The 17,097-nt window shown below is 46.5% G+C and overlaps 1 protein-coding gene across 1 annotated transcript; it reads left to right on the top strand.

Moving 5' to 3' along the window:
* Positions 1 to 659: 659 nt before the first annotated feature.
* CCT7 (chaperonin containing TCP1 subunit 7) lies at positions 660 to 16,450 on the top strand. Its single transcript, XM_017646075.3, has 12 exons — positions 660 to 832; positions 5,489 to 5,642; positions 6,267 to 6,373; positions 7,739 to 7,864; positions 8,678 to 8,730; positions 9,082 to 9,253; positions 12,124 to 12,288; positions 13,098 to 13,286; positions 13,886 to 13,983; positions 14,354 to 14,486; positions 14,974 to 15,180; positions 16,077 to 16,450. Exons 1-12 carry the CDS (start codon positions 827 to 829, stop codon positions 16,296 to 16,298), a joined length of 1,632 nt encoding a protein of 543 aa, XP_017501564.1. The 5' UTR covers positions 660 to 826; the 3' UTR covers positions 16,299 to 16,450.
* The last annotated feature ends 647 nt before the right edge of the window (positions 16,451 to 17,097 follow it).

Raw genomic sequence — 17,097 nt, 5'->3', positions numbered from 1 at the left:
CGGATTCTCCTCGTGGCAACCTGCCAGAACGACGATTTGCCTTCTTCCACCTGGGCTTCCTTCCTACCCACTCCCCACCTTGGGAAGGCATTCATCAAGCGCCCAGGGAGACTTCCGCGACCCTCGCTCTGCTAGTCTTCTGCCCAGTCCCACCGGGCTTGCGAGCTCACTGTCGGTAGACGCCCTCGAGGATTCTCTGGCCTATGCAATGCTAAAAAATAGGAGTTGGGGCCAGGTGCCCGCTTCTCTGCCATGTATTGTGCAACTCCGACTTTGGACATTTTCCTAACCTCAGCCTCAGTTCCCTCATCTGTAAAATGGGCATGATAAAATGGGCATGATAACAGTACCACTGCGATAGCGTGGTAGGGACTGAGGTCTCTGACCAAGTGCTTTCTTAACATAAGTCTCTCCTACCGTCAGCGTTCAATAAATGTTTACGTTTATTGCATTTCTTGGTCTGGCATCTAGGGCTGGGGAACGTGGGTAGGAGGAAAGGAGGAATGGAATTAGGGTTAGTGGGTGACGTGAGCCAAGCAAGAATCTCACATGCTCAAAGAGAAACAGCTGGACCGAAATCCAGCGACCCTACGATCAACGTTTCTCGCAAGAGCACCCTCAGAGGCCCAGTCCCTGGCCCTTCTAGCCACCTCGACTCTGTGGTAGCCAACCATAGAGTGGCGGAAGTAGGCGGTCCTCTTCCTCTCTGGGTCCAACTGCTCTGCGAAGTTTCTGGGGATTTCTCTGGCGCGGAGCATTGTGGGCTTGCTGGGCGGCCCGGACACGGTGAAAAGGAGAGCAGCGGGCCACTGAATAAGCTTCCAAAATGATGGTGAGTGGCGTGTTGCGCATCCGTGGCCATCCGCTGCCTCCCGCTGCCATCTGGCCCATGGCTGGCGTCACCTGGCGTAGATCGGCCCGGTAGAGCCCTCCCCTGCCTGCTGACCCTGTCCTTCCCCGATTCCCCGTCTACGGGCGACCCCGGCCTGCCGGGGCCTGGCTCTGCCCGGGCACTTAGTAGGGCCCGTAAGCAAAGGCTGTGTGGGCTCGAGGGGAGGTTTTCGTCTGGGTGGCTGGGAACTACAAGTCCCAGGGTGCTTCGGGACCTAGGGGACCCGGTTTTTGAAATCCCCCACATTTGTGACCTGTGTTAAGTGCGAATTGAGCGTGCACACGTGGTCGGCGGCCAGACTTGGAGTTGGAAGCCCTGCCTGCCCTGGAAAATGCGGGGTGTAAAGATGTGTGCTTCCTAGCACGCGCAGCGACAGAGTGGGGACCTTACGAGCCCACGGCCTCGACTGTGGTCGCTCGCTATCTCTCAGCCTGCTTGCTGCTGCATAAATGGAAACAGACTCAGCTCATACTTTTAATTCATTCATTGAGTAAGCGCCTATTTAGTGCCTATTCAGTGTACCACGCACAGTTGCCTGTTGGCAATGCAACTCCTCAGCCAGGAGAATGGACAGAGCAGACGGGGCACTGTATCAGACCTGGGAACAGCTGGGCTCTGAGCCCGCCCTTGTCTGCCCCTCTGCGTTTGACCTTAGACCAGGCTTTTCTAGTTGGCTATCTAACGCCGGGTCTCCTTTTCTTAGATTAGACTGGTGGGAGTGGGTGCGGTCGGTGAAACTTGGAGGTTCCCTATAGCCTTCCCCCCATCCGACTTGGCATCTCTATCCTACCTGTCCAAGCTGCAGATAACCCTTGAAGAGTCCCAAGCCTGGGTGGTATCTCTTGAGATGCTGTTGAACAGGACCAGCTTTTAAGGTGTTGGAGGCAAAACCCTGACCAAGATAATATTGCTCCCTGTGCACCTGGCAGTTTCACCCATTCAGTTTGGTCTATCAATAGGATTCAATTCTCTGCTCTTTTCCAGCTTCCTGCAGCTTCTTCCTGTCCTTGTAGATATCAAACCAACCCCTGTAAGGTGTTCATTCCACTACCAGATACCATGTGAATCCAGCCGTACCTAAGATAGAAACCTGACATTTATCTGTCTGTACTCTCCCTTCAGATCTCCAGTACTGCCCTTTATCAATCCACCGTCAGTATTACCTGAATCATCGTCTCTGTGCACAGACGGCATAGCAGAGCAGTTGAGAGTAAGGGCTCTGGAGCCGCACTGAATGCCTACGTTTGTAACTCAGCTCTGTCACTTACTAGGTGTGTGACTTGAGCATGTTACTAAATTTCTGGTCCTCATTCTGTTAAAGGGGATTCAATGAACTAATACATAAAAAGTTCCCAGCATGTAGTAAACACTTGGCAAATGTTAGCTATTCTGCTAGGTGGATGTTTGCTTCCTTTCCTCCTCGTAATCCATCTTGCTCCTAGGGCTACCAGTTTTGGTTGGCATTCATTAAAACTAGGGATAAGAACCGAACTTTGTCTGGTGATAAAGCCCTTCACCAGCAGTCTCTAGACCACCACACTTGGGTTTTTCCTGAAATGACTCCTACTCTGTTTCCCTGCTGTATTGTCTGTATCTCCCCTTTTGGCATGTGAAACTACTATCAAGAACCCTCCTTGCTGTCATCAAATTGGTCCCTGATATTCTAGAAGCCTTCTGTGTTCAGAAGGGAGGTGAAAAGGTCCCTTGAAGCCTCAGCCCTATGACTTTGGTACAGCTTGTACAAAAAGTATGTCTTTGCCTTTAGGTTGTTGAGTACTATATGCCTTGACATATAAACACCTGTTTTATACAACACCAAGCTTAGTAATGCTTAATAAAAATTTTTTACGAGGATTACGAGAAAGATCATGAAGCTGAAATTGCAAAGCACTGTGATACCTTTGGCACATTACTGGGTTCTGCTATTGTTTCTTTACTGGAGTAAAAAATGAGTGAGGTTGAAAAGTAACCTGGGGGCAGAAACTTTACATAGCAGTGCCTGCCTCTGGGGAATTAACAGAAGAGGACCCATCCTGCTTGAGCTGGCTTGGCTCAGTCCAGCTCTGCCATCTTTCCGTACCCTATAGGATCTCTCTTCTACCCAGCCCGCCATTTCTGTAGGGCCTGCAAGCATAGAGAAGTTGGGGACTATGTGGTCAGCTGCTTCCAAGCCCTTCTTGCCTTATACTTAAGAATTCTCATTGGCTTTAGTGTCATCGTACTACCGATGCTTTTCCAAAACTACCAAGCCCTCGACCAATAGCACTCTGTCTTATTTCATAGCTTATATCAAGCACTTTCGTGTCTATGTAACAGTTGAATTTACAGCACCAAAAGCTGCTGTATATTGTTCATATGGGGCCAAATCTAGGCATTCCATAAATTGAGATTACTACAGTCCTTAGCTTTGGGAAGCTCATACTTTAAAATGGATAGCAATATAAAAGTTGTGTGCAAGAGGAAGCAGAGTTATGGAATTCCCTGTTCAGGATGCCCCTGTTAGCTGCTGTTGAGAAAACTACTTGGAAGAATTGGGGCTCTGAGGAATTGCTGGCCTGGTGATTTTGGTAGAAAGTGCCAGGGTGGCTTTTATAGGTGGTAGTACAATTTGGAGATGGGCGAGAAAAAGTCTACAAAAGCATTGGTAAGTCAGCGTGTTGGAGAGGTGAAAGAGTTTGTTGACGACAAGAGGAAGGAATTGAGACAAGTTGGATTTTGGTTTATGTGTAAGAGTCCCTCGGGATAGGGTGGACCACCGCATACTGGAGGCTGCCATGCAGAATGATGCTATGGGACTGGGAGAAGGCGGGGCTTTTGGGGGGGACATGCCCTTCCTTACAGAAGGTGCATGGGTCCAGAAGAATGCTGGGAGTATAGAGAGGCCATTTCTTGCCACCAGACCTGGGACGCTACCATGAAAAGGAAGGAATTTTCCCTTCAGGTCTTGCCTAACCCCAGAGTTACGGGGTTATCTGACAGGAATTCCTTTTTTTAAAATGAGTAATGTGTGACACATTCTTTAGGGAAAGTTAAAACAAAATGTACAAGACAGTGTCAAAACCTTTTTTACTATCACTCTCTTACTCAGAGTTTGTTGGGCATCTTTCTAGGTCCTTTTCGTGCATTTACGTTTTATATCTTGCCTCTCAACTGGTTTTCAGTAGGGCTTTTTATTTGTTTTATTTTTTATATAAATCACACCATGCCTTTCCTCTGCTAAAAGGAATTTGCAGGACTTCCCTTCTTTGTAGGAATAAAATCTAAACTCCTTACCTTGGCCTGCAAGTGAGTGTGTGGTCTGGTTCCTGCCAGCCTCTTCAGCCTTCGTCCAGTCTTGTGCTTCCTCACCATCCTCCAGCTGCACTGACCAGAGGAGTTGCACTTTGTAAGGAATTGCCCAGGTGAAATGGAGTCAGCCTCGTGGGTTGCTAGACTTACTGGTGTGTGAATTCCTGATTTCTTATTGTTCTGCCAAGAGAGCCCTCTGATTTCCTGTGCCTTCCCTGCTTAGACACCTGAAGTACCCCGAGGGGTTAATGTGGGCAGTGGCTTCCAAACTTCATATTGCAGTCAATCCAAAGTAAGAAACAAACATTAAATCATAGCCTAGTCTCACACACATAACCCAAGTTTTGAAACAGTATTTACCCTTTCTGTATTCTGTTTCACACACAGACTTAGTCACAGACGCTGGGGAGACCAGGTCTGGTTCATGAGCTCATCTCTGAGGCACGGGCTTGGATGCAGACAGGACTCTGGTTTGCTAAGCTTAAGAATTTGTGCTAATGGTCACTAGAGCAAAGACATCTAAGCAGGTCCTTTAAAAAAAGCAAGTATGCTTGCTCCCCAGTGTTTGTGAAGCAGGTCTGCAAATGAAGCCTCTAGGGACTGTGACTCTACCGGAGGCCAACACAAAACAGAAGAATACTTCGTTGGGGTATCTGATTGGAGATGAGGCACAAGAAAGCTTTATGGAGCCAACATGAAAGAGGGAAACATTGCTGTATGAATTAAATGTGTGGTCCTTTTGTGAGGCAAGTCAAAGTGCCATTTGTCTCCCTGGCTACTTCACTACATAATTGGTAAAGCTGCCTGCCTGTGCATTTCTAGGATAATACCAGAAGCTGTAGGGACTTGTGTTTTGCTCAGGGCCCCGTCTACTTGTTTAGGATTAAGTTGTAACACAGGTAAGTGGGTGTTTTGCTGGAGGGTGAACACAAAATGGCCTGCTGCTTCCTCCTCTGCTGTGACCTAGTTCCTCAATACAGGAACTGGTGTCGGGAGTTGAAAAGGCTGTGCTCATTCAGCTGGGTGCTGGAAAACACATGTTTGACTTGTTTTTTTTGGACTGATTCAATGCTTCTCAAACCAATTCCGAGCAAACCTGCAGAGTTTGCATGATCTTGGCAGTGTCTCTGAAGGCAGAGGCTGGTTAAGGAATAGATGTAGTGGATAGTGGGGAAATGTGGCCTAAAAAGCCTCCAGATACTTCTGTTATGAGGGAGATGGGAGCATTTTTCCTTCCCAGTCCCTCCTTGAATTTCATTGTAGTAGATGATTATTACAAGCAATCACTTGCTCTTCTTTCCTCTCTAGCCCACACCAGTTATCCTGTTGAAAGAGGGGACCGATAGCTCCCAAGGCATCCCCCAGCTTGTAAGTAACATCAGTGCCTGCCAGGTCATTGCTGAGGCAGTAAGAACTACTCTGGGCCCCCGTGGCATGGACAAACTCATTGTGGATGGCCGAGGTAAGCCTGCAGGTTCCCCAGTGTGTAGGAGAGAAGGCTCCTGGGGAGTGTTGGGGGCTAGCAGAGGTTGGCATCAGAAATCCCATTGCTTTTAAGATCTCTGAGGGATTTATCATTATGAAGTGGTTCCATTTCATACATTGTCCTGAATGCTGAGCCCTGTGGGAGAAGCTGGGCTCAGGAGCCTGTTGCCTCATAAGAGATGGCAGCCTAGAGACAAGAATTAATCATCTGTAGTTGTCTGTGGTCACTCAATGTTGTATCCTCTTTCCAAGACAGAGAAAATCCCCCCATATGTTTCAGTGGATTAATTGACGTGAGATACTAGGGTATCAAGCAGTAGAATACCTAAATGGTTACTCATTCCCATTAAAAAATTTTTTTTCAATATCCACTTGGGGTGTGCTAAATGCTGTTCAAAGAAAATCAGGAGCCCATGGTCTTCAGAAGCCTGTGATTTGAAGTGGTCCTTTGGGTACAAAGCCAACTCTATAAAATGATCAGTTCATGCCTACCTCCCTTCTGCCCTATCCCAATAAAGCGTAGCTGGCCTCCAAAGCCAACAAGAAGACAAAATTTTACAAAAGGAGTTTTAAATTTTTATTTGTGTTTGTTCCTTTTAAGGCAAAGCAACAATTTCTAATGATGGAGCCACAATACTGAAACTCCTTGATGTTGTCCATCCTGCAGCAAAGACTTTGGTGGACATTGCCAAATCCCAGGATGCTGAGGTAGGAAGCGTGTGCTCAGGTGGAGGTTGAAACACATGCCTGCTTACTCCTTTGAAAGTGTTTTTTATTTTACATGTCTAATTACAATTTTAAAAGTAAGATATGCTCATAAAGATATTTAGATAGAATTAATACTCTTAAAATTCCTGCTGTTCAACTGCATGTAAGTGAGATCTTAGGCTCAGGCCATGTGCTGTCATTCATATGAGTTGCCAGGTAAATAATTGAACCTTTCACCTGTTGGTCACCTTTTAAGATGGGGCTGGAAACTCTAGGACTTCCAGTTCACCTTTTTTTTTCTTTTATGGGGGTAAAATGTATATAACATAAAATTTACCATTTTAACAATTATTAAGAGTATAATTCAGCAGCATTAACCAGTCTGCCTTTTTTAAAAAACCATTTATAACGCTGGAGTCTGATAATACCTGTGGAGAGAGACAGGTTTGCATTTTGGATGTAATTACAGATAAGTCCTAAAGTTACATGAAAAAGTTTTATTAGCTTATAAAACAAGTATGGCATATATAAAATTAAAGTGAGAAAAGTTTAGATTTACCCTGTTAATGTCTTCAACAAGGGACTAATACCTTTTTGGCCAGGAGTTTGGCAACTTAAATCCTTAACCACAGTAACCCTTTCTTCCCCCTTGAGAATCCCTTACGTTATACTATGGGCACATGAGTTGATATTTCAAATTCAAAATAAATTTCTTCTTGAATCAGAGTTTAGCCAGTTTTCTTAAAAGCTCTTATTCTTTTTTCCTTTATTCAAAATAGGGTTTAGATCCCATTATAGAAAATAGCCATGTTAGATTGGCAGACTAGTGATCCACTTAATCCAAGTAGTGTTTAAAATATAAAGGATTGCCTAGTCCTGGGAGGTTTGTTATAGTGGGGTTTGGCTGGGAACCATCTTTCTTTAAACTCCTTTAGTACTTTACACTACTTAAAGAATATTCATCTTGTGCCTTTTGCTACCGTGGTTATTTGTGGCATGTAAGCATTGTATTGGAAGCATGACTGGGATTGTCTTATTCATCATTTTGTCTTGTATATAATAAATAAGTTCTTGGTTACTTCACATACATGTTTTCATGTCCTGAGGAAATTTAATTGTCCAAATCAATTCTCTTGAGAGTGGACCTCAGTGGGGAATTATTTTTGTAGCCCAGGACCATTTGATGGTATATATACCCAACCACTATCACCTTCCTTTGACTTGTGAACACCTGTGCTTTCAGGAAGAGGTTTTACACCCATTTAAAAAGCCCCCAGTTTAAAAGGGTAGATTGCCTAAATATGGAGTTTGGGGGCTTTATCCCTGAACATGAGATGATGTGAATTTCCTGTCATCCTCTTCCAGGTTGGTGATGGCACCACCTCAGTGACCCTGCTGGCTGCAGAGTTTCTGAAGCAGGTGAAACCCTATGTGGAGGAAGGTTTGCACCCACAGATCATCATCCGAGCTTTCCGCACCGCCACCCAGTTGGTATGAGAGTCCGGGCTAACTTGGTCTGGTACCTGGGCACCTTCATATTTCTCTTACAATATCTTTATTGGGGTGTGGAGAGACTGGGAACAGGGTTCCTTGGACATATTCTGAATACTCCTCCCAGGAATCTTCAGTTCTACCATTCAATAGCTGTTTGACTAGATATATTATTCCAACTCATTAAGTCTCAGGTTTCTTAACAGACCATAAGGTAGGTTCTCAGTGAGAGCTTTTTTTGTTTTTATCAAGTACTTTATGACACATCGTGAGACCTTTGACTTTGACCTTCATTCTGTGACCTTGGGTAAATCATTTCCTCTAGGCTTTACTTTCTCCCTTTATTATCTCCGTTTCATGATAGTGACATTAAATGAGATCATACATGAGAAGTGCTGTTGAAAAGATAACGAGTTTAACAAAGAAGTGTGTATATCATACATTGTATAACATTTCTAATTAATACATAAAATGCTGGAAGTTGCTGTGGGTGTTTTTCACAAGCCAGAAGGTTGGGACCACTCCAGTTTCGTAGCTTGTTTACACATTTGTTTTAGTGTGTTATCTGCCTATCCAGAGCTAAATCCTGAAAGTACCCTGATACCTATTCTACATTTCTAAAACTTCAGGAGTTTTCCAAACTATAGAGATATATTTTTCTGGAAAGCTACAAGTCTTAGAAATGTTTCAGCTGTAGAACAGAAGTGCTTAAGATTTGGGAGTCAGCAGATGAGGGACTAGCAAGAGAGATTGAGATCATGTCTCCAGTTAGTCTTTAGCATGAGAGACTCACTCAGCTTCTGTTCTTGTCAGGCAGTTAACAAGATCAAAGAGATTGCTGTGACTGTGAAGAAAGAAGATAAAAAGTAAGTTGACAGTGAGCATTGTTGGAACCTTGACTTTCTGTGGCCAAATTGGATACAGAAGTATGTTGCAGCCCCTACATGTGCCTGCAGCTGTTTGGCTCTTGCTAGACCCTTGGCTGTGCACCAGCCCAGGCAGCAAAAAAGAGGCTGTAGACTAGTTTAAAAGCTGTCACACATGAGATCCTTGACTGTGTTCACCTTCTGTCACTGATACCTGCCCTAAAGATAACAGAAGATGAAATTGGTAAAGGCTGAGTTTAGAAGCTAGAATGGAAACCACCTCCACTTTACAATAGAATAAGACAACAGGGGCTTTTAAGGTCTGATGCATGTCCCACCTTTGTGTCCCAGGGAGCAGAGGAAGCTGCTGGAGAAGTGTGCCATGACCGCTCTGAGTTCCAAGCTGATCTCCCAGCAGAAAGCCTTCTTTGCTAAGATGGTGGTGGATGCCGTGATAATGCTCGATGATTTACTGCAACTTAAAATGATTGGTATTAAGAAGGTGCAAGGTGGAGCCCTAGAGGTAAGTAAGCCTGGTGTGACCTCCCTGAGAGGCTCCTACATTCACAGTGGCTCTTCAGCAGCTTGGTGTTGATAGAGAGCACAAGTTACAGATGAAGAGGGAACACGTGTTGGACTAGAGGTCAGACTTGGGCTGTATTCCCCATGCTGGCATTATAGGCTGTGACTATACATCCATTTTGTTATTTCTGTCGACCTATATTTACTTGTCAGCAGAATAGAAGGTTAAACTGCCTGATATTCAGAATCTCAGTGTTAATGTGGGAGCGGATAGGGCTAGCTATAGTGAATTATCTCTGACTCTGTCAGTTACTAAATCTGAGAAGTACTTTAGTCCATTTTTCTCCAGGTGAAAGGCCAAGCTCTCCCTTCTTTTACTCATTTATTTTGAATAGATGACACATATTTCCAACTGTATAAAAGGGCTTAAAGTTAAAAATAAAAGTCCCCTATACTGTTCCTATGCAGATATAACCCTGTTGTAAGTGTGTGTTTTCTTCCACAATTACCGTGTGTATCTATTATAAGCACATGAGTAAATACTGCTTTCTTAAACACAAGTGTTCACTTTTACAGTCTATAACTGGCTTTTGTCTATTTGAAATATATTTCAGAATTTGTTCCATGTCAGCACACGTAGCTCTTCACTCAGTGCTGCCTTGGAGAACTTTCTGTGATGGTGGGACTGCTACATAGCTGCACTGTCCTGTGTGGTAACTACTAGCCAGGGGTAGCTACTTAGCGCTTGAAATGCAGTTAGTGCAACGAGAAACTGAATTTTATGTTTAATTTTCATTTAATGTAATTTAAATAACAACATGTAGCTGGTGTGTACCATATTGCACAGCATAAGAAACTCCTACTTGTACATTTGTTTTCCCTAGTGACCTCAGCCCAAAGTGATTGGGACAGGGCAAGACCTGCTTCAGAAAATACTATTTCAAGCCTGACTGTTAGTTTTTGTTCTGTGACTTTACCTTTCCAGGTTGTATTCCCAGTGTGCCTGCCTCATCTTCCTATCGTGGCACATGTCAGTGGGCTGTGGTACTCTTTATGTAATAAGCCTGTGAGGAATCTGGAGGTCGTCTGAGCCGTTCCCCCACCTGGCCTCCATTGCTACTTTTCAGCCCATGATGGCTTGCTGATTGTGTAAAGACTTCACACACTACTTTGGTAGCAATACTCCACCTTCTCTTGGGTCTTCCTGCTGCCATAAACCCTTGTGATTAGTGGCATCTCCTCCCCCCGAGATTCAGAACTAATCATCTCACCTGGTGAGAAAGCCAGGGCTCCAAGCCACACCTATGTTTTCCCCAGACTGTCCTTAGGCTTCCACATTCCTTAAATGCCTGTAAAACCCTTAACATAAAACCTGACACAGAGAATTCAATAAATGGTGGTAGTAATTATTTACTTATTCTCAGAATTAACTGAGAACTCCCTGATCTGTATTTTCAGTCCTTACCCCTCCCTTGAACCTCACATTCTTGTATGTAATTACTATTGAATTCATTATGTTCTCCAAACCTGATGTGTTTTCTGTATCCTTGACATAGCTGGTATCACCACCATTTATTCAACCACTCAAACCAGAAATCTAGGGTCATCCTTGAAGATCTTTACAACTCCCCACTACCTGCTGGTCACTGATGTCTCATTTACCTATACATTCACTTTTTATTTCTTTAGTCTGTCTCTTACTTATTCCCAAGACCATTCTGGCAGTGGTCACCCTCCTGCCTTCCTGCAGTCTTAGACCCCTAAATCTATTTTCTGTTGCAAGGTGAAGTGCCCCAATTTACTACCCTGTGTTTAAAGCCTTTTAGGGTCTCACATTGCCTACAGGATGAGAGCCAGGCCTTAGCAGAGCATATAAGGTTCTCCTAAGCTGGTCCCCTCCCTCTGTGTTCCAGCAGCTGCAGGTGGCTTTTCATTCCTGGACTCTCCCTCTATGGAACATCTCTTTCTTTTTCTGTTTGACTAATTTATGCTTATCCATCTTGATTCAGCTCAGGCATCACCCCTTTTAGGAGGCTGTGGATTTGAAAGATACAGGGAATCTGTTCACCAGTAGACTACCGTATTACAGAATGGGACTGTAGGTCACTAGCAGAGACCATAGAGGTCTTCCAACTGAATATATACTCTTTCTTACAAACTTGATCGTTAAAAGAAAGAGATTTGAGGTTGGATCCTAAGTCTTCCAATAGTGCCAAAGTTAGTACCAAGTGCAGCATGCTTTCTGTTATGCCCTACTACTAAGTCCAGCCCCCAGGGAGCTCTGTTAGGGAACACATGGTAGAAGTTCATGTTTGGAGGGACTGAGATGTGGGAAGCCACAGTGATAGCTTGGGATCTGTGCAGGGAATTTCTGACCCTTATGATCGTTTGGCTTCATATCCTGGAAAGAGGAAACATCTAGGCTGTAGTACACATGCCAGAATATGCGTGTATACGAGTGGTGCAGGTAGGGAGGAGTATGTGTAGGTGTGTGCAGGTAGGGAGGAGACTGCGGCTTTGAGATTGAAGAGGGAGGCATTGGATGGCTTGTGCCCTATTCCTAAACACCTGGCTCCTTTCTTGGCACTGATACCTAGGTACCTCTGGTGTTATCTCTTGGCATCCGCTTCAGAGGCCAGTCTTAGAGGACAGCCCAAACAGGCCTTTACCATGCTGGTCTCTGTAGTACCGAAGGGACAACCAAAATATGTCTATATTTTTCCCAACTTTCATGATAACAGAAAGACTTTGTTACACCAGTAACATAGTTAATTCTCAGGTTCCTGGGAATGGCTGTGCATTAGTCTAGCACACTAACTTGATTTCATCTCGTGCCAGTACTGATGCTGAACTGTTTGTTTTTCTAAACAGGAGTCCCAGCTAGTAGCTGGTGTTGCATTCAAGAAGACTTTCTCTTATGCTGGGTTTGAAATGCAGCCCAAAAAATACAATAATCCACTGATTGCCCTTTTAAATGTGGAGCTTGAGCTGAAAGCTGAGAAAGACAATGCTGAAATCAGAGTTCACACAGTCGAGGTAGGCCCCTCTTAACTGGCGGTGGTGTGGAAGTGGGCGGCTTTCTGGGCCATAGTCTTGGGTCTTTCTGGCTGTCTTGGTTCCAGCTCTGTTTCTCAGGCTCTTTATTGGCCTTTTTCTCCTCCTGTACTCATAAATCTTAAGCATTGATGTCGAAATAGAAGGCTCTCTTTTTTTCTCACTCCATACTCTCTGAGGAACCTGGCCCTCTGGGCCTGAGGAGGCTTGAGTCGGGCAGGCCTGCTGAGAGGTTCTCCTCTGGCCCTGGGCCAGGGCTGCCCCAGACTCTCTGGCTTTGCAGCAAGCCCAGGATTTGGGTTCCTCTTCCCTGGCAGAGGTGGGCTCCTCCCTTTCTAGACGGCCTCCCAGGCTGCAGGGGCAGGAGTGCCCATCATTACGAAGGCCATCTCTGGAGGTAGCACCCAGCTCCGAGGTGATCTTGAGAAATGTGGCCCTGATGCAGAAGGGCCTTTGGGGGAAGGGGTCTTGTCAGTGGGAGCTCCATGGGTGCAGCGCCTCAAGAGGAGGCAAGAATTCAGCCAGGCCAAACTGTTTCTTACACCGTGGCAATTCCAGCTCTGGAGGAGCTCGCAGTTGTGGGGCTACTTGATGTTTTTGTGTTTGAAAGTTTTAGGTCGTTCCTAAATTGTCTTGTGTCCTTGTTTACTTGGACTGAGGAGAGGCTATTGTGTTTACCCGTTATTAGTTCCCAAAGAAATCAGCATATTTGGGGGAATGGTATATTTTAGCCCACTACATACGCTAACCTGCACCCCAGAGCATCCTGATCCTTTTTGGGGTCTTTTCAGGATTATCAGGCAATTGTTGATGCAGAGTGGAACATTCTCTATGACAAGTTAGAGAAGATCTATCACTCTGGAGCCAAAGTTATCTTGTCCAAACTCCCCATTGGGGATGTGGCGACCCAGTACTTTGCTGACAGGGACATGTTCTGTGCTGGCCGCGTGCTGGAAGAGGATCTGAAGAGGACGATGATGGTAAGCAAACCTGAACAGACGGCCGCTTGGCCTTTGTGGCCCTGTAAGGTTAGCCCTGAGGTACTGGAGTGCGATCTAGGCCTGCCTGCGTCACCTTTTTCATGAAGCACACCAATCCCAGTGTATGTGAGGTCTGTACAAGTTAGTCTAACCAGAACTAGTCAGAAAATCTGATTTGTGCAGGAACCTAGCAGTAGTGCTGTGATGAACTGGATAAGCCCAAGTAATGACACTTCCAGCCAGGTTTCTTCCCTCTCTAATAAAGCATCTTACCAGATCCACTTCAGGTCTAAACCATTGATCCTAAGACCCTAGTTGGGGGAGGGGGTATCAGAGCAAAGCATTGGGTCCCTGTCTCCTTTTAACTAGGCCTGTTTGCCCTGCATGTGTCTTATCTTTGCTTTGTTTTCTCCCCTCCCAGAGGGGGTAGGGGTTGCCTGGAGGTCACCGATGAGAGTGGATTACTCAGTGCAGAGGGCTCAGAGACACTGAGGCAGAGTCCAGCATGGGAACTGGATTTGAAAGTGGGTGGTGGGAAGCTGTCTTCTGGCCTTTCTGAGCCTTCACTGCTGACTTTCTTGCCGCCTTCTGCTTCTCAGGCCTGTGGAGGCTCCATCCAGACCAGTGTGAATGCTCTGTCGGCAGATGTGCTGGGTCACTGCCAGGACTTTGAGGAGACCCAGATTGGAGGCGAGAGGTGAGCTGCCTATTTGAGGAGTTTATGAGACCTGCCTGGGACTGGCCTGCTGCTGTCATCAATGTGGTATATAGCATATGCTACCCCTTGTGGAGGTCTCATTTTGTGGGGTATAGGGAGCTCAGATATAGAGTATTTCAGTAGGGAAGAGTGTCAAGTTGGGTCTAGAGCACAGCAGAAGTCCACAATGTGTTGTGCCCCAGTGGTACAGCCCCAGACCTTCCCAACAACATGTCTCTAAGGGTAGGATTAGAGAATCTTCATGAGGAACAGAAGAGCAACTGCTGAGCATTGGGAGGACTTGGTGAGGTCAGAACGTAGCAGGTTGGCAGCAGAAAGGAGTTCACGTGTTTGTTTTGACTGGGTGTAGGTACAATTTCTTCACTGGCTGCCCCAAGGCGAAGACTTGCACTATCATCCTCCGGGGTGGTGCTCAGCAGTTCATGGAGGAGACAGAGCGGTCCCTGCATGATGCCATCATGATTGTCAGGAGGGCCATCAAGGTACTCGGGACTTGGGACTTCTGCCTTTCATAGCCCCTCTACTGCCCAAGCTGACGAGACCCTGGATTTGTGTGGTGATTCCTTCCCTATATGCCCTGTTCTTCCCTGAGTGGTGTGTGGGCCCTGGTTGGCCTCACAAATCATAGAGCCTTAGCCTCCTGAAATAGGTTATGCTGTCTTAAAGGCTAAGACTGGTTCTTATGAGCAAATTCTGCAGCTGGAGTAGTCAGCCATCCCAGGGATAGCGCCAATGCCCTCGAGCTATATGTGACCGTGAAGATGGTCGGAACCAAAAGGTTCACCAGATTAAAGTTGGGATGTGCCAGACAAGAGCCATGTCAGGGCTTCCTGGGCCTTGGGATGGGGGATGGAATGAAGAGCCACTCTCTGGGCTGGAAAGCCTGTTGACTGAGTGGCCCAACTTGGCCATGGCTGGAGCTTGGACCAGGGGCCTCCTTACATTGAGAGGTGGGTCTGGTCTTTGCAGAATGACTCAGTAGTAGCTGGTGGTGGGGCCATCGAGATGGAGCTCTCCAAGTACCTGCGGGATTACTCAAGGACCATTCCAGGAAAACAGCAGCTGTTGATTGGGGCATATGCCAAGGCCTTGGAAATTATCCCACGCCAGCTATGTGACAATGCTGGCTTTGATGCCACAAACATCCTCAACAAGTTGCGGGCTCGGCATGCCCAGGTGGGTCCTTATTCTCGTCGGGGTCTAGGAATTGGGTGGACGGGGCTAGGTTCTGAGTGCACGCCGTGTTTTTGCAAGCTCTACCCGCTTGGCCCGGGTGACGGCCGGAACCAAACCCCGTACTAAACTGCTTCCTTAGAGAGCAGAGGGGAAGCCACAGTGCCAAGACAGGAGGTTCCAGGATTTCTTCAGTGCTTCTCCCAAGAGTATGGTTACTCCTCATGGTGCAGTGGGAGGAACCGGGGGAGCCCTGTGGCCTCCTGCCTGGCAGCACACACAGACCACAGTACCAGCTTTCCCAGTGTGGCAGTGAAGCACTCCACAACCCTGCTGAGGCACCATCCCTCCTTGGCTTTACCATCTCCAAGTTGTTACCTGAGAACCTAATTTGTTCATTTGCTATTTAGCAAATACTTGGTTAGAGATACTTGTTAAGGGCTCAGTACTGTGACAGGAGCACTAAACAGGTGGCTTGCTTCTGACTTGTGTTTGGGCTTACACCACCACTTTCCCTGCCCGTGTCTCAGTTTTCTCATCGGTAAAATGGGGACTAACAGAAGCAGTGAGATAAAATGAGATAAGGGACTGGAAAGTGTTCCTCTTAAGAATTGTTGCTTGATAAACAGAGTCCTTGGGCCATCTCAAAAGAGCAGCTTGCGTGGAAGCGGGCTCAGAGCTCTTATGTGATCATGTCCAGAATGGATGAGGGTGGTTGGCGAGGGCAGCGGTGGGAAGAGGGCCGCTTCCAGCGTTGTAGTTTGATGCCGCAGGCAGGTGCTGTCTTCCTCAGGGAGGTGCTGGCCAGTTCCAAGTTGGGATTTCTAGTAGGTCTTCAGAAGGGCATGCAAGAAGAAATTGAGAATGGTTCCCTATCACCTTTCTCTCCCTGCTTTCAGGGGGGAACGTGGTACGGAGTGGACATCAACAATGAGGACATTGCTGACAACTTCGAGGCCTTTGTGTGGGAGCCAGCTATGGTGCGGATCAATGCCCTGATCGCAGCCTCTGAGGCCGCGTGCCTTATTGTGTCCATCGATGAAACAATCAAGAACCCTCGCTCGACAGTGGATGTGCCCGCAGCTGCTGGCCGGGGCAGAGATCGAGGCCGCCTGCATTGAGAGGCATCCCACTGCTCACACAGGTGGCCAGCAAGCTGGCTGCAGGATGTGCTTATTTTCTGTCTTGGTTAATCGGTATCACAAGGAAGGGGTAGTAATTGGCCCACTGTGTTCTTACTGGAGGTTATTTAAATAAAATTTAAGACTTGGAATTCACTTGGCAAATTATTTAGGCACAGGAATTTTACCCATACCTGCCTTAATGGTGGCTCAGGGCTTTAGTGTTGTGTGTACTCACCCAGTAGGTAGAAAAAACCATCTTCCCTCCTATCAGGAGCCTGTGATGAGGCTCCTGAGTTCTCATCAGCCTATGGCTGGTAAGGTAGAACGTGGGTTGCTCCATCTCAGTGGCCCTTGTCCAGAAGTCTTGCTTTGGTTGCTTCTTAGTCCCAGAAGTGGCTGGGAGATGAGTTGCTGCCCTTCTGACATCACCTTCCTCAGCCCTAGCCCAACTGGGCACTGACCCTAGACTTTCTCTGGATTTGAGTAAATGTAGTACATGACCTGTGTGCCCGTTTTGCCCACATACTCTTTTGGTCCCTCTTACTCAAGATCTGGAGGTTGAGGGCTCTGTTTTAGAGAAGCCACATCCTCTCAACTTAGACTTCCTGGAAGCCCACCAAGGAAGTGGCTGAAGGAGCACTAACCTGATTTCAGTTTTGGGGTTCCTTTCCTTGTCTGAACAGTGGAAGTGTGGACTGACTGGCACAGATAGCCTGGGAATCAGCAGGGTCTAAACTGCCTCGTTTATGCTAGAGCTGGCCTGCAGTTAGCTATGGTTAATAATTGTTGAAACTAG

The sequence above is a fragment of the Manis javanica genome, chromosome 1 (assembly GCF_040802235.1).
Source record: "Manis javanica isolate MJ-LG chromosome 1, MJ_LKY, whole genome shotgun sequence".
NCBI lineage: Eukaryota > Metazoa > Chordata > Mammalia > Pholidota > Manidae > Manis > Manis javanica.
This window is presented reverse-complemented; position numbering and strand designations above follow the sequence as displayed.